Here is a 23,111-nt window from a genome sequence, read left to right on the forward strand (position 1 = left end):
AACAAAAAGAACAAAATATCTAGGAATAAATTTAACCAAGGAGGTAAAAGATCTATACACTGAAAACTACAAGACATCATTGAAAGAAATCGATGATGACATAAAGAAAGGGAAAGATATTCCACGCTCATGGATCTGAAGAGTAAACATAGTTAAAATGCCCATAATACCTAAAGCAATCTACACATTCAATGCAATCCCAGTTAGAATCCTAATGACATTCTTCACAGAAATAAAACAAAGAATCCTAAAATTCATATGGGGTAACAAAAGACCCCAAATTTCTAAAGCAATGCTGAGAAAGATGAACGAAGCTGGAGGCATCACAATCCCTGACTTCAAAACATACTACAAAGCTACAGTGATCAAAACAGCATGGTAACTAGTACAAAAACAGGCACACATATCAATGCAATAGAAGTGAAAGCCCAGAATGAAAACCACACATCTATGGACAGCTAATCTTTGACAAAGGTGCCAAGAATATACAATGGAGAAAGGAAAGTCTCTTCAATAAATGGTGTTGGGAAAACTGGACAGTCACATGCAAAAGAATGAAAGTAGACCATTATCTTGCATCATACACAAAAATCACCCAAAATGGAGTGAAGTCTTGAAGGTAAGATGTGAAACCATAAAACTCCTAGAAGAAAACATAGGTAGTGCACTCTTTGACATCAGTCTTAGAAGGACCTTTTCAAATACTATGTCTCTTCAGGCAAGAGAAACAAAAGAAAAAATAAACAAATGGGCCTAAATCAGACTAAAAAGCTTCTGCAAGGCAAAGAAAGCCATGAAGTAAATGAAAAGACAACCCACCAACTGGGAGATAATATTTGCAAATCATATATCTGACAAGAGGTTAATCTCCAAAATATATAAAGAACTCATACAACTCAACCAAAAAACAAACAACCTGATCAAAAAATGGGCAGAGGATACAAACAGACATTTTCCCAAAGAAGATATACAATAAGCACATGAAAGGATGTTCAACGTAACTAATTATTAGGGAAATGAAAATCAAAACTACAATGAGATACCACCTTACACCTGTTAGAATGGCTATAATCACCAAGACAAAAAACAGTAAATGTTGGAGAGGATGTGGAGACAAGGGAACCCTCCTACACTGCTGATGGGAATGCAAACTGGTGCAGCTAATATAGAAAGCAGCATGGAGATTTATCAAAAAAGTAAAAATAGAAATACCATATGGGGGCTGGCCCCGTGGCCGAGCGGTTGGGTTCACGTGCTCTGCTTCGGTGGCCCAGGGTTTCATAGGTTTGGATCCTGGGTGCAGACATGCCACCGCTCATCAGGCCATGCTGAAACGGCATCCCACATAGCACAACCAGAGGTACTCACAACTAGAATATACTGGGGGGCTTTGGAGAGAAGAAGAAGAAAAAAAAAAAGAAGAAGATTGGCTGGGGCCAGTCCCATGGCCGAGTGGTTAAGTTCGCGCGCTCCGCTGCGGCGGCCCAGGGTTCAGATCCTGGGCGTGGACATGGCACTGCTCGTCAGGCCACGTTGAGGCGGTGTCCCACATCCCACAAACAGAGGGACCTGCAACTAAGATATACAACTGTGTACAGGGGGGTTTGGGGAGATAAAGCAGAAAAAAAAAAAAGATTGGCAACAGTTGTTAGCTCAGTTGCCAATCTTTAAAAAAAAAAAGACAAGCTATGGAATAGGAGAAAATACTTGCAAATCATATATTGATAAGGGGTTAATATCCAGAATATATAAGGCACTTGTACAATTTAACACCAAAAAACAAATAAGTCCATTAAAAAAATTGGTAAAGGACTTGAATAGACAATTCCCCAAAGAAGATATACAAATGTCCAACAAACATATGAAAAGATGCTCAACATCACAAATCATAAGAGAAATTCAAATCAAAACAACAATGAGATATTACCTCCTGCCTGTTGGAATGGCTATGATAAAAAGACAGGAATAAATGCTGGTGAGGATGTGGTGAAAGGGAACACTTATGCACTGTTGGTGGGGATGTAAAATGGTGTAGCTGCTGTGGAAAACAGTATGGAGGTTCCTCAAAAAGTTAAAAATAGGATTACCATATGGTCTAACACTTCCACTTCTGGATGCATACCTAAAACAAAAGAAAGCAGGGTCTCAGAGAGATATTTGATACTGATGTTTATGGTAGCATTATTAACAATAGCCAAAGGGGGAAACAATCCAAACGTCCTTTTACGATGAGTGAATAAAGAAAACGTGATATACCTCAACAAAATATTGGCAACCCGAATACAGCAATACATCAGAAAGATTATACACCATGATCAAGTGAGATTTACACCAGGGATGCACAGATGGTTAAACATCCACCAATCAATCAATGTGATACACCATATTATGAAAATGAGGAATAAAAATCATATGATCATCTCAATAGATGCAGAAAAAGCATTTGACAAGATCCAACACCCTTTTACAATAACAACTCTCAATAAAATGGGTATAGAAGGAAAGTACCGCAACATAATAAAGGCCATATATGACAAACCCACAGCCAACATCATACTCAACAAGGAAAAACTAAGAGCCATCCCTCTGAGAACAGGAACAAGACAAGGGTGCCCACTCTCGCCACTCCTATTCAACATAGTAGTGGAGGTTTTGGCCAGAGCAATTAGGCAAGAAAAAAAAAGTTGTCCAAATTAGAAAGAAAGAAGAGAAACTCTCCCTGTTTGCAGATGACATGATTTTATATGTAGAAAACTCTAAAGAATCCATTGGAAAACTATTAGAACTAATCAAGAACTACAGCAAAGCTGCAGGGTACAAAATCAACTTACAAAAATCAGTTGCATTTCTATGCTCTAATAACGAACTAACAGAAAGAGAACTCAAGAATACAATCCCATTTACAATCGCAACAAAAAGAACAAAATATCTAGGAATAAATTTAACCAAGGAGGTAAAAGATCTATACACTGAAAACTACAAGACATCATTGAAAGAAATCGATGATGACATAAAGAAAGGGAAAGATATTCCATGCTCATGGATCTGAAGAGTAAACATAGTTAAAATGCCCATAATACCTAAAGCAATTTACACATTCAATGCAATCCCAGTTAGAATCCTAATGACATTCTTCACAGAAATAAAACAAACAATCCTAAAATTCATATGGGGTAACAAAAGACCCCAAATTTCTAAAGCAATGCTGAGAAAGATGAACGAAGCTGGAGGCATCACAATCCCTGACTTCAAAACATACTACAAAGCTACAGTGATCAAAACAGCATGGTAACTAGTACAAAAACAGGCACACATATCAATGCAATAGAATTGAAAGCCCAGAATGAAAACCACACATCTATGGACAGCTAATCTTTGACAAAGGTGCCAAGAATATACAATGGAGAAAGGAAAGTCTCTTCAATAAATGGTGTTGGGAAAACTGGACAGCCACATGCAAAAGAATGAAAGTAGACCATTATCTTGCATCATACACAAAAATCACCCAAAATGGAGTGAAGTCTTGAATGTAAGATGTGAAACCATAAAACTCCTAGAAGAAAACATAGGTAGTGCACTCTTTGACATCAGTCTTAGAAGGACCTTATCAAATACTATGTCTCTTCAGGCAAGAGAAACAAAAGAAAAAATAAACAAATGGGCCTACATCAGACTAAAAAGCTTCTGCAAGGCAAGGAAAGCCATGAAGCAAATGAAAAGACAACCCACCAACTGGGAGATAATATTTGCAAATCATATATCTGACAAGAGGTTAATCTCCAAAATATATAAAGAACTCATACAACTCAACCAAAAAACAAACAACCTGATCAAAAAATGGGCAGAGGATACAAACAGACATTTTCCCAAAGAAGATATACAATAAGCACATGAAAAGATGTTCAACGTAACTAATTATTAGGGAAATGAAAATCAAAACTACAATGAGATACCACCTTACACCTGTTAGAATGGCTATAATCACCAAGACAAAAAAACAGTAAATGTTGGAGAGGATGTGGAGACAAGGGAACCCTCCTACACTGCTGGTGGGAATGCAAACTGGTATAGCTAATATAGAAAGCAGCATGGAGATTTATCAAAAAAGTAAAAATAGAAATACCATATGGGGGCTGGCCCCGTGGCCGAGCGGTTGGGTTCACGTGCTCTGCTTCGGTGGCCCAGGGTTTCATAGGTTTGGATCCTGGGTGCGGACATGCCACCGCTCATCAGGCCATGCTGAAACGGCATCCCACATAGCACAACCAGAGGTACTCACAACTAGAATATACTGGGGGGCTTTGGAGAGAAGAAGAAGGAAAAAAAAAAAGAAGAAGATTGGTTGGGGCCAGTCCCATGGCCGAGTGGTTAAGTTCGCGCACTCCGCTGCGGCGGCCCAGGGTTCAGATCCTGGGCGTGGACATGGCACCGCTCGTCAGGCCATGTTGAGGCAGTGTCCCACATCCCACAAACAGAGGGACCTGCAACTAAGATATACAACTGTGTACAGGGGGGTTTGGGGAGATAAAGCAGAAAAAAAAAAAGACTGGCAACAGTTGTTAGCCCAGGTGCCAATCTTAAAAGAAAAGAAAAAAAAGAAAAAAAGAAATACCATATGACCTGGCTATCCCACTACTGGGTATTTATCCAAATAATTTGAAATCAACAATTCAAAGAGACTTATGCACTCCTATGTTCATTGCAGCATTATTCACTATAGCCAAGATACAGAAGTCAACCCAAGTGCCCATCGACTGACGAATGGATAAAGAAGATGTGGTATATATACACACAATGGAATACTACTCAGCCATAGAAAAAGACAAAACCGTCCCATTTGCAACAACATGGACGGAGTTTGAGACTATTATGTTAAGCTAAATAGACCAGGCAGAGAAAGAAAAACACCAAATGATTTCACTCATATGTGGAAGATAAACAAATATATGGATAAAGAGAACAGATTAGTGGTTACCAGAGCAGGAGGGGGTTGGGAAGTGGACAAAAGAAGTAAAGGGCACATATATATATGATAACTGACAAATAATAACGTACAACTGAAATTTCACAATGTTATAAGCTATTATGACCTCAATAAAATAAAGAACATATATATAAAAAAGAAAATGTGATATGCATACATACATATATACATACATACATAAATACATACACACACAATGGAATATTATGCAGCCTTAAAAAAGAAGGCAATCCTTTCATGTGCTACGACATGAACGAACCTCGAGGATATCACGCTAAGGGAAATAAAGCAGTCACAAAAGGACAAATGCTTTATGATTCCATTCCTATGAAATATCTAAAATAGTCAAAATCATAGAAACAGAAAGTAGAAAAGTGGTTGACAAGGGTTAGGGAGGGGGCATTAGTGTTTAATGGGTATAGAGTTTCAGTTTTGTGAGATTATGCGGTTTGAAAGATCTGTCGCACAACAATGTGGAGATACTTAACACTACCGAACTGCACACTGAAAATGGTTAAAGTGGTAAATGGAATGTTTTGTGGGCTTTTTTGCCACAATAAAAACTTTTTTAAAGAAGGCAGGGCTAGATGTACAGATATGTGAGATGTTTTCCTAGTTATACCATTAATGAAAAAAAAAGCAAGTCACATAACACTGTGCATAGTATTTTAACATTTGTGTTAGGGGTGAGTGGGGGGAGGAGAGAGAAGATAAGATAAGATAAAAAGTGAAATAACTCGGAAAGAATGAAAATTACGCTTGATAATGGTGGCAGCCTTGGGAAAGTAATCTGGTAGCTGGGGGAACAGGGCAGGAGGCGCCTTCACTATACTTCACTATATACTCTTCGTCCCGCTTATATTTTGTACCATCTGAGTGGATTTCCTATTCAAACAATGGACGTAATTTCAATATTAAGGCAGTGTACTATTAGTGGAAGAATGCACAGATAGATCAGTGGAACAGAATAGAGGGCCCAGAAATAACCCCACACAAACAGTCAACTGATCTCTGACAAAGGACCAAAGGCAATTCAATGGGGAGAGGACAGTCTTTTCAACAAATGGTGCTAGAAGAACTGGACATTTACATGCGAAGAAAGCAAAGCTAGACACAGACCTTGCACTTTTCATAAAAATTAACTCAAAATGGATACAGATCTAAATTTAAAATACAAAACTATAAACTCCTATAAGCAAAATGGGAGAAAATCTAGGGGATTGTGAGTTTGGCAATGACTTCTCAGATGCAACACAAAAAGCATGATCTATTAAAGAAAAAATTGATAACTTGGATTTTATTATTAATTAAAAACTTCTGCTCTGCAAAAGACACTGTTAAGAGAATGAAAAGATAAGCCAGAGACTGGGAGAAAATCTTTACAAGATATATCTAATAAAGGACTGGTATCCAAGATATGCAAAGAACTCTTACAACTCAACAATAAGAAAACAAGGACTCAACTTAAAAATGGGCAAAAGAACTGAACAGACACCTCATCAAAGAAGATATGCTGATGGCAAATAAACTTATAAAAAATGCTCAACATCATATGTCATCAGGAAATTGCACATTAAAAGAACAATGAGGGGCTGGTCCGGTGGCATAGTGGTTAAGTTTGCGTACTCTGCTTTGGCAGCCTGGGGTTCATGGTTCAGATTCCAGGCACAGCCTACACATGTCTCATCAAGCCATCCTCTAGTGGCAATCCCACATACAAGATAGAGGAAGATTAGCACGAATTTTAGTTCAGGGCCAATCTTCCTCAAGCAAACAGAGGAAGATTGGCAAGACTAGCTCAGGGCCAATCTTTGCTGCCTGCCCCTCCCCCTCCCCGACACACACAAAAGGATACAAAGCACTCACTGGAATATACTAATCAGGGGCCAGCCCCACGGCTCAGTAGGTTAAAGTTCTGTGGGCTCTGCTTCAGCTGCCTGGGGGGTTCACGGGTTCGGATCCCAGGTGCAGACCTATTCCACTCGTCAGTCATGCTGTGTAGGCATCCCATGTACAAAGTAGGGGAAGATCAGCACAGATACTAGCTTGGGGTTAATCTTCCTCACGCAAAGAAAAAAAAAGGGGGGGATTGGCCAGGGATGTTAGCTCGGGGTGAATCTTCCTCACAAAGAAAAGAAAAAAAACAGAAATATACTAGTCACCACTGATTCTGCAGGCAGGGTTTACTTGAACGCCCCTAAACTGTCACCCAGAAGAGCCTGAAGATCATGCTTCAACGTTTATGATGAGGATTTTTAGGCTGCTTAATTTTAAAATGGCTTATGATGAGGATTTTTAGGCTGGTTAGTTTTAAAACTACAGATGAGATTCAGGCTCCAAGGAGTGGAATTTGCTTGCCCCTTTGTTGGGAAACATTTACATTTCTAAGGGAAACCTCTATCTGTGAAGATGCCTCCCTCTCTGTGCCAGGAAGAGGGGGGGATGGTCTTATCTCTAGAGGCTCTTGGTCAATGCCAGAGGCAAGAACTTAAGTTGGTTGCTGTCTGGCAATCTCATGTAACTGGTTTAGGGTGGTGGTGTCTGACCTTTCTAATGTTTACTTAATCCGATTTGATTCTTGTCTAAAAGTCATGGGATCACCCAATGACCAGACCCCACCCGCACTGATACCATTTTAACTTTTTTTCATGTTCTTTCCTTTGTCTTGTAAAGAGATGAATCATATACCTATGCCTTATAAAATTAGCCCTAACCCTCAACTCGGGGCAGCAGCAGGAGCTCTGACTGCCCGTGGGTCCTGTCCCCACGCACCAGCTCTGCCTGCCCATGGGTCCTGTCCCCATGCCAGTGGGGGCAGCAGCAGCAGCTCTGCCTGCCCATGGGCTCTGTCCCCATGCCAGCGGGGGCAGCAGAAGCGGCGGCAGCAGAAGCTCTGACTGCCCATGGGTCCTGTCCCCATGCTATTCCACACTATTTTCTAAATAAAAGAGCACTACTGCCAGATCTTGAGAGTCTAAGAAATCTTTCTTTCGACTCCTCGGCTCACCGATCCCGCATTAATTTCCACCACGAGTCCTACTCTATCCAGCTATACTCACATTTTCAGGACAATGACCAAATACAAAGTGGTGTCAGCGAGGATACATCAATACGGCGTCGGGGCCAAGGCATTAGTGTCTGTTTTAATTTTGAACTGTGGTACAATATACAGAAATTGACCATCTTTGCCATTTGTAAATGTACAGTTCAGTAGCGTTAAGTTCATCACACTATTGTGCAACCTCCAGAATTCTTTTCATCCTGCAAAATTGAAACACTATATCCATTAAAAAATAACTCCCTATTCTCGCTTCTCCCAGCCCCTGGCAACCACCATTGTTTCTGTCTCTATGAATTTTGATGAGGATTTTTAGGCTGCTTAATTTTAAAATGGCTTATGATGAGGATTTTTAGGCTGGTTAGTTTTAAAACTACAGATGAGATTCAGGCTCCAAGGAGTGGAATTTGTTTGCCCCTTTGTTGGGAAACATTTACATTTCTAAGGGAAACCTCTATCTGTGAAGATGCCTCCCTCTCTGTGCCAGGAAGAAGGGGGGATGGTCTTATCTCTAGAAGCTCTTAATCAATGCCAGAGGCAAGAACTTAAGTTGGTTGCTGTCTGGCAATCTCATGTAACTGGTTTAGGGTGGTGGCGTCTAACCTTTCTAACCTTTACTTAATCCAATTTGATTCTTGTCTAAAAGTCATGGGATCACCCAATGACCAGACCCCACCTGCACTGATACCATTTTAACTTTTTTTCATGTTCTTTCCTTTGTCTTGTAAAGAGATGAATCATATACCTATGCCTTAAATTTAGCCCTAACCCTCAACTCGGGGCAGCAGCAGGAGCTCTGACTGCCCGTGGGTCTTGTCCCCATGCACCAGCTCTGCCTGCCCATGGGTCCTGTCCCCATGCCAGCGGGGGCAGCAGCAGCGGCTCTGCCTGCCCGTGGGTCCTGTCCCCATGCCAGCGGGGGCAGCAGAGGCAGCAGCAGGAGCTCTGACTGCCCGTGGGTCCTGTCCCCACACACCAGCTCTGCCTGCCCATGGGTCCTGGCCCCATGCCAGCGGGGGCAGCAGAGGCAGCAGCAGGAGCTCTGACTGCCCGTGGGTCCTGTCCCCACACACCAGCTCTGCCTGCCCATGGGCTCTGTCCCCATGCCAGCGGGGGCAGCAGAAGCGGCAGCAGCAGAAGCTCTGACTGCCCATGGGTCCTGTCCCCATGCTATTCCACACTATCCTCTAAATAAAAGAGCACTACTGCCAGATCTTAAGAGTCTAAGAAATCTTTCTTTCGACTCCTCGGCTCACTGACCCCGCATCAAATTTGACTACCGTAGGCGCCTCATATAAGTGCAATCATACAGTATTTGTCGTCTTTTGTGACTGGCTTATTTCATTCAGCATAATGTCCTCAAGGTTTATCCATGTGATAGTATGTGTCAGAATTTCCTTCATTTTAAAGCAGAGTAATATTCCCTTACATGTATATACCACGTTTTCTTTGTCCATTCACCTGTCGAACACTTGGGTTGCTTTTACTTTTTGGCTATTGTGAATAATGCTGTTATGAACGCAGTGGTACAAATATCTCTTTGAGATTCTGCTTCTAATTCTTTTGGACATGTACCCAGAAGAGGAATTGCTGGATCATATGGTAATTCTACTTTTAATTTTTTGATGAATTGCCATACTACTTTCCATAGCAGCTGCACCATTTTATATTCCCACTATGCAGCAGTGCACGAGGGTTCCAATTTCTCTCTATCCTTGCCAACATTCAGTTTGTTCTTTTGATTGTAGCCATCCTAATGGGTGTGAGGTGGGATGCCACTGTGATTTTGATTTGTATTTATCTTATGATTGACAGTCATCAGTACTTTTTCCCCTAATTACGCCCAGGGAAAGTTGAGAGTGAAAGGAAGTACGAAGAGTTCTGAAGAGTAATCTCCAGGCTTCTGCTGCTGTCTCCCCACCCAAATTCTACTTTCACGTATTAAAAGGAGTCAATCAAAACTCCTCCTTACTGCTAAAACCTGCATCAGCCCCTCCGGGCTAATGTCTCTAATTAGGATCCTTCTCCCAACAATTCAGATGTCAGGAAGCAACCAAGGTCGATTAACTGCGGTCAAGGTCGATTAACTGCAGTTTTCGTGTCTCCAGGGAGTAATTTGAATCTCCAAGTGAACCTAATCCATAGGGAATATGCAGCAAAATGGGAAACCTGAAGGCATTTCCGTGGAATAACCTTCAGTAAATTGCTTCATCTCTTTAGGGCCAGTTTTCTTTAGCAGTCAAAATGAAGGGGCTGATTAAATGGCATCGAAGGTCCCTTGGGCTTTGACTTTCTATAATATTAGTATACTGTTACCATTGTTGATCTCATCCTTGTTCATAATTCGGCAGAACCCATCTGAATCAACATCTGATATTAACATATTGGTTCCAAGTGTATCCTTTCTAAAAAATATTTCAATGCATATTATTATACAATTAGCAGCTATAATGGCCCCCATAAGCATTTCACAGCTTCTTTAGAAATCTGACCACAAAACATCCTGCATTTCAGCTGATTTAATTTAACACCAAACCTGAATATCACAAATGATCTCTATTCAAAATGTAAATACATCTTTAATATTTTGCATCATACAACAGTAGTGCTGGAAGGGACACTGAGGTGATTTAGTACAATGCACTCACATTAGAATAAATAAATGGGTACAGAGAGGTTCAGGCGACTGCCCTATGGTCACAAAGCTGGACAGAAAGAGTAAGGACTAAAACCTGTTTAAAAGCCAGATCTCTTTACATCCTGTCCAATGTTTCTACTCCATGTTTGAAAATGTACTATTGCCCAGTCTCATAGAACTTATCATGTCTGGGTAACTGTTTCAAGTCAACTATTTAGTAGCAAAAAGAAACTACTTACAGTGTTTACTGACTGGAACAGAAGCTAGATAACCATTGAAAACAGCCATTCATCCACTCATCTACCTTGGCTGTTTTGACTAAACTAATGGGTGACAACATTAGCGAAGGATAATCTACGAAAGCATGTATCTCAATCTAGAAATCCTTAAGGAAATTGGTCTATCAAATTCACTGTTGTTAAAGAGAAAGAACAACAACAAACATATGGGATTTCATCAGACTAAAGAGCTTCTGCATGCAAAGGAAACCAGGAAGAAAACGAAAAGACAATCCACCAACTGGGAGAAAATATTGGCTGACCATATATCCAACAAGTCATTAATCTCCAAAATATATATAAAGAACTCACATAATTCAAAAACAAAAAAATAACCCGATAAAAAGAATGGGCAGAGGATATGAACAGACATTTCTCCAAAGCAGATGGCCAACAGGCACATGAAAAGATCTTCAACAGCACTAATCATCAGGAGAATGCAAATCAAAACTACACTAAGTATCACCTTACACCTGTCAGAACGGCTATAATCACCAAGACAAAAAAGAACAAATGTTGGAGAGGGTGTGGAGAAAAGGGAACCCTCATACACTGCTGGTGGGAATGCAAACTGGTGCAGCAACTATGGAAAAACAGTATGAATATTTTTCAAAACATTAAAAATAGAAATAACACAATATCCCACTACTGGGTATTTATCCAAAGAACATGAAATCAACAATTCAAAGAAACTTATGCACCCCTATGTTCACTGCAGCATTATTCACAACAGCCAAGATGTGGAAGCAACTCAAGCGCCCATCAACTGATGACTGGATAAAGAAGATGTGTTATACACAGACAATGGAGTACTACTCAGCCATAAAAAAAAGACAAAATCATCCCACTTGCAACAACATGGATGGACCTTGAAGGTTTTATGTTAAGTGAAGTAAGCCAGGCAGAGAAAGATAAACACTGTATGATTCCATTCAAATATGGAAGACGAACAAACACATGCACAAAGAGAACTGCTTAGTGGTTACTGGGGGAAGGAGGCTGGGGGGTGGGCACAAAGGGTGAAGGGGTGCATCTGTATGGTGACTGACAAAGAATAACATACAACTGAAATTTCACAGTGTTGCAAACTATCATAACCTCAATAAAAAAAAGTCCAATATAAAACAGTGTTGCAATATACTCCCTCTTGTGTATGTCTATATAATAAATATCTCATGTGCTGTACTCATATAAAAAAAAAATTAAGGGCTGGCCCCATGGACGAGTGGTTGAGTTCCTCCACGCCGCTTCACTGGGCCAGGGTTTCCCTGGTTCGGATCCTGGGCACAGACATGGCACCGTTCATCAAGCCATGCTGGGGCAGTGTCCCATATAGCACAACCAGAAGGACCTACAACTAGAATGTACAACTATGTACTGGGGGGCTTTGGGGAGAAGAAAAAAAAAGATTGGCAACAGATGTTAGCTCAGCTGCCAATCCTAAGAAAAAAAAATTAGCACATGAAATCAACAACACATAAAAAGAATTATACACCATGACCAAGTAGGATTTATCACAAGTATGCAAGGCTGGTTCAACACTCAAAAGTTAATTAATGTTATCCATCACATCAATAGGCTAAAAAAAACCCCACATGATCATTTCAATAGGTTCAGGAAAAGCATTTGACAAAATCCAAACCTATTCATGATAAAAACTCTCAGTAAACAAGGAGTAGACAGGAACTTGCTCAACTTGATAAAGAATATCTACAAAAATCCTACAGCTAACATCATACTCAATGATGAGAAACTCGAAGCTATCCCACTAAGATCAGGTACGAGGATGTCCCCTCTCATTACTCCTTTTCAACATCGCACTGGAATTTCTAGTTAATGCAATAAGACAAGAAAAGGAAATAAAAAGCATATAGATTGGGAAGGAAGAAAGAAAGCTGTTTTTGTTCAAAGATGACATGATCATCTATTTAGAAGATCTGAAAAAATAAACCAAGATAACTCCTGAAACTAACAAGGGATTACCGCAAGGTTGCAGGATACAAGGTTAATATACAAAAGTCAACTGCTTTCTTATATACCAGCAATGAACAAGAGAAATTTGAAATTAAAAACACATCATTTACATTACCATCCTCAAAAATGAAATGCTTAGAGATAAATTCGGGAAAACATGTACAAGATGTATACGTGGAAAACTACAAAACTGTGATGAAAGAAATCAAAGAACTAAAGAAATGCAGAGACACTCCATGTTCATGGAGAAGAAGACTCAATATTGTCAAGATCCCAGTTCTTCCTAACTTCATCTATAGATTCAGTGCTATCCCAATCAAAATCCGAGCAAGCAATTTTGTGGGTATTGACAAACTGATGCTAAAGTTTATATGAAGAGGCAAACCCAGAACAGCAAACACAATATTGAAGGAGAACAAAGTTGGAGGACTGACACTACCCAACTTCAGGCTACAAGTAATCAAGAAAGTGTGGGATTGGCAAAGAAAAGACAAACAGATCAATGGAAAGGAATGGAGAGCCCAGAAATAGACCCACATAAATACAGCCAACTGATATTTGACAAAAAAGAAAAGGCAGTTAAATGCAAAAAGGATAGTCATCTCAACAAATGGCGTCAAAACAACTGGACATCCATGAGTAAAGAAACAAACAAAAAACACCTAATCTAGACATGGATCTTACACTTTTCTCAAAAATTAACTCAAAATGGATCATAGACCTAAATGCAAAAGGGAAAAATATAAAACTCCTAGAAGATAACATAGGAGAAAACCCAGATGACTTTGGGTACAGTGATGACTTTTTAGATAAAACACCAAAGACACAACCCATGACAGACATAATTGATAAGTTGTACTTAATTAAAAATTTCCGCTCTGTGAAAGACAAAGTCAAGAGAGCAAGATGACAAGCCACAGAATGGGAGAAAAAATTTGCAAAAGACATTTCTGATAAATGATTATTATCTAAAATATAAAAAGAACTCTTAAAACTCAACAATAAGAGAACAATCTGATTTAAAAAGGGACCCAACGGGGGCTGGCCCTGTGGCCTAGTGGTTGAGTTCAGTCTGCCTCGCTTCAGCGGCCCGTGTTCCCGGGTACGGACTGACACCACTCGTCAGGTATGCTGTGGCGGTGACCCACATATAAAATAGAGGAATATTGGGGGCCAGCTCCATGGCACAGCGGTTAAGTTCACACATTCTGCTTCAGTGGCCCAGGGTTCGCTAGTTCAGATCCTGGGTGCAGACCTACGCACTGCTTATCAAGCCATGCTGTGGTAGGCGTCTCACATATACAGAGGAAGATAAGCACGAATGTTAGCTCAGGGCCAATCTTCCTCAGCAAAAAGAGGAGGATTGGCGGCAGATGTTAGCTCAGAGCTAATCTTCCTTAAAAAAATAAAAATTGAGGAAGATTGGCACAGATGTTAGCTCAGGGCTCATCTTCCTCAGCAAAAGACGCCCCCCGCACAAGACCCTAACAGACGTCTCACCAAAGAAGATATACAGATGGCAAATAAGCATTTGAAAAGATGCTCCACATCATCATTCATCAGGGAAATGTAGATCAGAACGAGATACCACTAAACACCTATTAGAATGGCCAAATAGCAGAACACTGACAACACCCAATGCTGAGGATGTGGAGCAATAGGAACTCTCATTCTTTGCTGCTGGGAGTGCAAAATGATACAGCAACTCTGGAAGATATTTTGGCAGTTTCTTACAAATCTAAACATACTCTTACCATATGATCCAGCAATCGTGCCCCTTGATATTTACTCAAAGGAGCTGAAAACTTACGTCTACACAAAAACCTGCACACCGATGTTTACAGCAGCTTTATTCATAATTGCCAAAACTTGGAAGCAACCAAGATGTCCCTCAGTATGTGGATGGATAAAGAAACTCTGGTACATCTAGACAACAGAATATTATTCAGCATTTAAAAGAAACGAGCTATCAAGCCCTGAAAAGACATGGAGGAACTTTAAATGCCTATAACTAAGTGAAATAAGTCAATCTGAAAATTCTACATACTGTACGATTCCCACTATATGGCATTCTGGAAAAGGCAAAACTGGAGATAGTAAAAAGATCAGTGATTACCAAAGATTAGAGGGGAGGGATGAATTGGCAGAGTACAGAGGATTTTCAGGGCAGTAAAAATACCCTTTGTGATACCGTGTTAACAGATAGATGTCATTATACATTTGCCCAAACCAGTAGAATGTATATGACCAAGAGTGAACTGTAATGTAAACTATGTACCTCGGGTGATTATCATGAGTCAATGTAGGTTCATCAACTGTAACAAATGTAGCACCCTGGTTGGGGATGCTGATAAAAGGGGAGGCTCTCCATGTGTAAGGGCAGGGAGTATATGGGAAATCTCTTATCTACCTCTCAATTCTGCTGTGAACCTGTAAAATGCTCTAAAAAAATAGTCTTAATTAAAAAAAATACAAGTGAGAGAGGTCATGATTGACAGAGCGGGTGGGTATGGGATCCAGGGCACAGAAAAAGGCTTAAGCTTTGAACAAGATCAAGGAGCTTTTCCACTAAGACAAGAAGCAAGGGGGTAAAGACAGGTGCCTAGCTATACTAAGAACTTCAATATTACATAATGGTGGCATAATGGCGGGATTTATGCTGTGATTTACAAAGTTACTTGATAAACTGTACACTTCAAAATGGCTAATTGGGGCCGGCTCCGTGGCCGAGTGGTTAAGTTCGCGTGCTCCGCTGCGGCGGCCCAGGGTTTGGATCCTGGGTGTGGACATGGCACCGCTCGTCAGGCCACGTCCCACATCCCACAACTAGAAGGACCTGCAACTAAGATATACAACCATGTACTGGGGTAGGTTTGGGAAATAAGGCAGAAAAGAGAAAGAAAAAAAAATTGGCAACAGTTAGCCCAGGTGCCAATCCTTAAAAAGAAAAAGGAAGATTGGCAACAGTTGTTAGCCTAGGTGCCAATCTTTAAAAAAAAAAAAAAAAAAAAGGCTAAAATGGTAATTTTTTTTTTTTTTTTTTTTTTTTTTTTTTTTTTTAAAGATTTTATTTTTTCCTTTTTCTCCCCAAAGCCCCCCAGTACATAGTTGTATATTCTTCGTTGTGGGTCCTTCTAGTTGTGGCATGTGGGACGCTGCCTCAGCGTGGTCTGATGAGCAGTGCCATGTCCGCACCCAGGATTCGAACCGACGAAACACTGGGCCGCCTGCAGCGGAGCGCGCGAACTTAACCACTCGGCCACGGGGCCAGCCCCTAAAATGGTAATTTTTAATGTTTATTTTACCACAATAAAAACCATATATAAAATTACTTGATTACTACCCAATTTCCATATTCTAAAAGGTTAGCAGTGACCATTGCATTTCATGGTTAGCTCAAGTTTAGTTTCTATTTCACTAACTATTCTAGATTTTACATAAGACAAGTCCTATTTAACTTCTTGTGGCCATAGGAAAAGATGTATTCCACTTTTTCCAGTTTACCTATTCCTACTTAATAGAATAAACCAAAGATCTTACCATCTGAAATACATCAGAACCTTCATCAAAATCCACCATAGCAAAAAATATCCTGTTGGTAAATGCACTGGAGTATTGCCAGGAGTTTGCCAGGATCTGGAATTCTTCATCAGCTTGCCTGGATGCAATATGATTTTTGAAGATAACGTATAAAACATTTTTCAAAGCAATCTAGTTCATCAGCAGGAAAACATTCAAAGAAACAAGAGCAGTTTTTACAGTGCGGTAAATATTAAAAAAAAAAAAAAAAAAGACAAGCAAATCAGGCACTACCGAGAGGGTTAGGACAAACCTTGGAAAACACTGCCATTGTCTTGGCACAAAAGAAGCCTAATCCCAACTGTTGGGGATTTCAACAGAAAGTAGTAATTACCTGCCTTGGCTCCATAGTTTGTGCCTGTTTTCTTATCTCAAAGCTCTTTCAGTAGTCGCTGGAAAAATCCAGCTAATAGTCTCTGCAATTTTTTTTTAATTAAGATTATGATAGCTAACAACCTTGTGAAATCTACAACAATTTTAATACCCTAAATTACTTCTAGGAGTTCAAAGACAAGAGTAAAGTATTTCTCCAGAGAAAGTAGACGATAATATTAATCCATTAAAAAAATCTAAAGTACAAAATGCTACTTAGTAAATAAAAATACAGCCAGATGAATTATTAGGGTAAAAGATAAGAAGAATCTAGGGAATTGAGATTAATTGAAATCTCAAATCATGTTTGACTTTTCCTTTACCACCCACGTGCTTTCAGTTTCCAAGATCTGATAATTCTTCATTGGTGATTATTTTTTAACTCCATCCCCTCCCATTTATTTTCATTGCTATCATCTAAAGTCAGATCCTTAATACCTGACATTAGAATATTAAAATACCAGCTCTAGTTTCTCCCTCTCCAATCTTTCTTACACAGTCTTCCTAAATTACCACATTTTGAAACTCTTGAAAGATAGCGCCTTAGAGGGTGGTGGCCTCAATGATCACTGGTCTATCTTCCAGCCTTGACGGTCTAAAGGAGCTCTGGGCGGGCAGGGGCAGCAGGAAGCAGGAACCAGGGGGCAGACTGATGGGAACCGACTGGCTGAGGTTTACTGAGGGAGCCAGGAGGATGAGAGTAAGAGGCCTGGGGAGGGCCGGATGCAGAGAGCAGCAGCTAAGGTTATTGGCAACAGCCCTGGGGTCTCCCTCCTCCTCTTTTCAAGAGCAGTTTCTTCCTGAAAGATCCCAGGAGGTAGAAGGCTGGCCTGATCTCTCCCAGCACAAACAACCCCACTCATTATTTGAGAAATTACCGTTCCAGCTGTGCCCTGGAAGACTCGGGTCTGTGTCAAAATCCACAATTAAACTGCTAATACAATGAAAGGAGTAAAGTACTTCAAATTTTTGACAACCTCTCTTGAATCCAATTAATAATCAACAGACTTTTTTTTTAATTTTTAACAGATTCAACTCAAATACGCAGATTTCACTCTAGTTTATCTAAGCTTAAGAATAAGAAAATAGGCCCGATGAGGTGTAAATACCCAATTTACCAAATTTGGCAGTCGCTTGGAGTAACCATGAATCTCTCTCAGAACAACCCTTGCCAAGCCCAGAAACTTCCTAAACCCAAGTTCACTATTCGGTAGGCAATTTCTGTCTTTTAAATTGTAAGAGAAAAAAGTTGAATAAGACCATTCCTTGCTTTCCACGACAGCCTGGTGAGGGTGGTAAACCCAGGGATCCCTAGTCCCAATTCATAGAAAAGGAAATGAAACTATACAAAGGGACTTGTTCAAGGTCGTGCAGCTGAAAGTGACAGCAAGATTAGAAGCAAAGTCTCCTGACTCCTGGTCCAGGACCCTCATCAGCACACAAACTGCTTCCCAGAAAAAGGCGTCCAGTCAAGAAGAGAGAACCTCCCTTAAAGCCCACCCCCCACCCCAGAACACTCACCAGGAAACTGAGGTCCACCCTTTCCCAAGCTGACCTGGCCCTTCTGCCCTGACAATCTATGACTTTGCAGCCTTGAGTGTTTGGTTAAGCTTTTGGTTTTAGATAAAAGGGGTCTTTCGCTGGCTGCTGGGAACCTGACCTCAGAGGAAGGCACCACATCCCAGGCCACAACCCCTGCCCTGCCACCCGACTCCGCTCTGCCATGTAAACAAGTCAAACCCTGGGAGCGCTTAAGCACCATGAAAAACAGCCAGGCGCGGCACTTCAGAGCAATGTTTTCCATCTCGGGGGTTCTTCTGCAAAGGGACGGCGACACCTGGGTCACACCGGGCTGGAATGCGAAAGGAGCTCCCCTGGTCTCGTTTGGGGAGGGGAGGGAAAGCTCTCAGAGAATGGAGGCTGGGCAAGACGGCGAGAAAGGGCCACAGACGCCTCCTGAGGAGACGGAGACGAGGGTGGGTCAGGGAGGCAAGGACCCCGCACGTCCGAAAGCCCTGCCAGTGCTCTGGAGAACCCTGGGCGCCGGGAGCGCAGGCGACCGCTGAGGGCCCCAAGGGCCACCGGGGACCGCAGCCCAACTTCCCAGGCCGCTGTCACCCACACAAAGCCCTCCTCTCCGAAGCCACTCCAGGGACGGGCCCAGGACTCGGCGTCGTTGGAGGCGGCGGCTCTGACGCCGACCCGGGAGCTCCGGGACGGGTCCGAGCCCTCTCCCGACAGCGCGGGCCAGGCAAGGGGCCCGGCCCTCCGACCCCGAGTCCCCACTCCGCGCCCGGCGGGGAGGAGCCCCAGCCCCCCGCCGACAGCGGGCCCCCCAGCCGAAGTTCGAAGGCCGGACGCTCGTGCCAGCCTTCGGGACCCTGCCCCGCTCTCCGGCCGCCGACGGCGACCACAACGGGGAACACGGCGGCTGCGCCAGACCGGAGGGGCGCCCACGGGCCACCGCACAGTCCTCCGGCCTCAGCCGCCCCGGGCGGACGAGTCCGAGCCCGGCCACAAGACAGACGCCGGGGTCCTGGCAGCGGCGGGCCCCTCCCGAGCCCTGTGTCCCCTCCGCGGAGAAGCAGGCACGTTGGAGTCTCGGCACACCCGGCACGACTCACGCGACGGCCGGGCCGCGGGGAGCGGGAGGAGGCGCCCCGCGGACGACCGGAGAGCCTCCCTTTGTCCCGCGCCGTCCGCGCGCTCCCCGCTGCGCCGCTCCCCGGACCCCGCACAGCCCCCCAGCCGGCCGGCGCACCCGCGCCCGCGAGGCCCGCGCGGCCCGCTCACCTGCGTCAGGTCCTCGTCGTTGAGCAGATGGGACTCGCGCGGCTTGAAGCAGTTCTGACTTGCACTTGTTGAAGATGTTGGTCTGGAACTTCCCGCACGGGTTCTCCTTGGCAGCCGACATGGTCGCGCGGCGGCGGCGCAGGCCCCGAGGCCCGGCCAGGCCCGGCGCGCTGCGCGGCGGACGGCGGACGGCGCGGCGGCGGCGGCAGCATGCACGGCGGCGGGCGGGCCGCTCAGCGCGGGCGCCGCCGCATGCCCCGCGGCCGGCCGCCTCTCACCCGGCCGCGCGGCGGTCGGGGCCTCGCGGGCGCCGGGACGCGGGCGCCTCCCATCGCGTGGAGGCCCCGGGCGCGGGCCTCACAGAGCGCGAGGTCCCCGCCGCCCGCCCGCACGGCCGCCGAGCGCCCGCCGCAGGCCCATGGACGCGGCCCGCCCCCGCCGCCGGGTCTTGCCGCTCCAGGTCGGTGTCGCCGCGGCTGCCCTCGGCGCCGCGCGGCCGCAGCAACTGGGAGCGGAGCGGCTGGCGCGCTCTGGGAGGCGCGGGGCGGGGCGGGGCGGGGCCTCGGCAGGGCGACCGGCGGCCCTGCCGGCCTATGGCAGCGGCTCGCCCGGCTAACAAAGGGAGCCCTCGGCCAATGGGAGCCGGGGGCGGGACGAAAGGCCGCCGTGCGCAAGGTAACTTGTGCAGGCGCAGGAAGGTGGGGGCGCGGCCATGGGACATTCAGGTTTGGTGGACTGGCGCCCAGGCCGCCAAGCCCCTGACCGCTGCTGGGCCGGGGCGGGGGCCTGCGGGGGGCTTGCAGGGGGCGGGGCCTGCGGAGGCGGGGACCTGCGGGGGCGGGGCAGACCTCCGGCCGGCTCTCCGCAAACCTGGCTTCCAGCCTGGTCTTCCTGCCTCCATTCTGGACACCCGGGCCCAGCTCCGAGCTCTTGTTTTAACACCTACTATGCGCCAGGCTGGGACTGCAAGAGTCGGGCAACACAGGCGGCCAGCTGGACCACCCCCTCCTTGGCCCCCCCATCTGCACCAGGGCCTGGAGGATAGCCAGCTGGCCAGGGCAGGGAAAGGCTGCCGCTCTTTGGCCTGCAGCCCTGCATGTGGCCAGGCTGGCTTATGGAGGTTTCTTTGGAGCCCGCATGCCTGAGTTCTCACCCTCTGGTTCACCAGGTCACTGTAGGGGCCATCCCTCTGCATGCGTGCATGCATTTGTGCATGAAAGTTATGGATATAGCATCTCCTTGGGTGTCAGTGTCCGTGCATGTCCCGGTGAGGTCTGGCTGCCTTTGAGAGTAAATAGAGGCATGGCCACGTTATGCATCTACGTGCATAGTGACCTGTTTATCCGTGGGTCCATGACGTGTGAGTGTGCGTGTGGGTTGTACGGAGGCGTACATCTGTGTGTCTGCTGTGTATGTGTGAGACGGTGCCGCCTGTCTGTGTGTGTCTGTGGGTAGCTGCGCTATCCAGCTGCCCTGATACCTGCATGTCCGTGTTTCTGTGGGATTGCCTGTGTGTTTACACTGTGTGTGTGTGTCTGTCTGTCTGTCTGCTCTGCCTGGTTGAGTTGTGTTTGCTTGCATGTCTGTTGTATGTATGAGCATCTCAGTGCGTCCATGCCTGTGTGTGAGTGTATGTCAGTTTCTGTAGCTGTGTGTTGTGTCTGACTGAGTGTATATATGTGTGCATGCACGTGAGTGTGTGTGTGTGTTGGATGCTGGGGGTCAGGGTTCGAATCTCTCACAATCAGCACCAGCTTCTCAGTTCCCTCTGCCTGTCCCCATAAGACGTACATAAGGTCCAAGCAGCCCCTGCCAGCCTGCTCTGGGGTGCGAAGGGCAAGGGCAGGCTGGCTGCAGGGTCCAGGCTTGGAGGGCTCTGGAGTCCACTCTTGGTGCACTCACACATTGCAGCTGCCAGCCTGCCCTGGCCTGGCTCCTAGAGGCCCCTTGCCCTGACCAGCTGGAAAGTCTGTGACCCGGGACACGGCCCCCACAGCCCGCCACCCCTTCGTCATCTGCCACGAGTGCTGCCTGAGGCCATTTGCTCATGGGCCTGATGTGATCACTCACCACACACAGCCTGTCTGGTCGCCCTTCCTGTGAGGTGGCTGGGGGGCCCAGGGGGGCGATGGGGAGTTGAGGAGATGCGTAAATGAAGGGCATCTTGGGCAAAAGAAAAGGAGCAGGATGCCTCAGAGCCTCAGGACCAGAGGGGCCCTTGGAGACCCTCAGCTCCAGCCCTTTGTTTTATAGATAAAGACACTGGGCCCAGAGGGGGCAAGATCCTGACCTGAGGTCACACTGCAAGTCCCTAGCAGAGCTAGCATTCCAGAGGCCGGCCCGGTGGCACAGCGGTTAAGTTCGCACATTCCGCTTCGGCGGCCCAGGGTTTGCTGGTTCGGATCCTGGCTGCGGACATGGCACCGCTCATCAGGCCATGCTGAGGCGGCGTCCCACATGCCACAACTAGAAGGACAAGTGAAATATGCAACTATGTACTGGGTAGATTTGGGGAGAAAAAGCAGGAAAAATAAAAAAGATTGGCAACAGTTGTTAGCTCAGGTGACAATCTTTAAAAAAAAAGAAAAATGTAGTTGTATTTTGGCAGGGGACCCTAAAGTGATGTCAGCTCCTGATAGGGCCAGGGGATGGGTCACCCTGAACTTGACCCTCTTTCTCCTGGAGGCCCTGCCATGTGGCTCCTAGGAGGAATCTGGACCCTGAGCATCGGCTCTGAGCATCCCTGTGATAAGGCACCTGAGTGCACCTGAGCTGCCACCTGCAACCAGTTGGCTCCGGCACCCAGAGGATCTGAATAGACGTCCCTTGCACTTTCCACTTATTTCACTGCTTTTCTACATCCGGGGTCTTGTATTCAACCCCAGAACTTATGAGTAAATCAGCGGCTTTTGATCACATGGACTGATAATAAATCTCACTAGAATGTCAATTGCAGAAGAGTGAGGACTAGTCTTGTGCCCGCTGGCTCTCCATCTAGAAGAGTGGCTGACAGTAAGAGGCTTCAGGTGGAGGAAGGACAGTGACCATTTGTTGGGCCCTTTGCAAAAGGCACGGGTACACCCTTAATGTGGATCATCTCCTTCAGCTCGCAGGACAGCCCCATTTTCCAGACGAGTAAATAAAGACTCAGAAAGGAGAACATGCTTGTCCAGCATCACGAGGAAGCAGTGAGGCTGGGATTTGAACCTGTCTGTTAGACTAAATACCTCCTCAAAAAAGGTCAGAAAAGGGAGCTGCCCGAGCCTGCGTTTGGGAACCTGGCCGGGAGGCCAGAGTGGGAGCTGGGGCCAGGCCTCCCTTGCTCTGCCGTGCGAAGCGTTCACAAGGGCCTCTCCTCCCTTCAGCTCTTCTTCTCTGCCCCCACTCTCCTTCCTGGGGGCACAGAGGAGTGAGCAGAAAAGCATGCTGGAGGGC

At 45.1% G+C, this 23,111-nt stretch overlaps 1 protein-coding gene across 1 annotated transcript in view; it reads right to left on the reverse strand.

Annotated features, from left to right (window-relative positions):
* LOC138917421 (myosin phosphatase Rho-interacting protein-like) overlaps positions 1 to 20,187 on the reverse strand; it is a 98,578-nt gene extending 78,391 nt beyond the window's left edge. The window contains exon 1 of the mRNA XM_070233681.1: positions 19,677 to 20,187. Coding sequence (XP_070089782.1) covers positions 19,677 to 19,797 — 121 coding nt within the window. The 5' untranslated portion in view covers positions 19,798 to 20,187. The remainder of the gene's footprint in view (positions 1 to 19,676) is intronic.
* Between the last annotated feature and the right edge of the window lie 2,924 nt (positions 20,188 to 23,111).

The sequence above is a fragment of the Equus caballus genome, chromosome 14 (genome assembly GCF_041296265.1).
Source record: "Equus caballus isolate H_3958 breed thoroughbred chromosome 14, TB-T2T, whole genome shotgun sequence".
Lineage (NCBI taxonomy): Eukaryota > Metazoa > Chordata > Mammalia > Perissodactyla > Equidae > Equus > Equus caballus.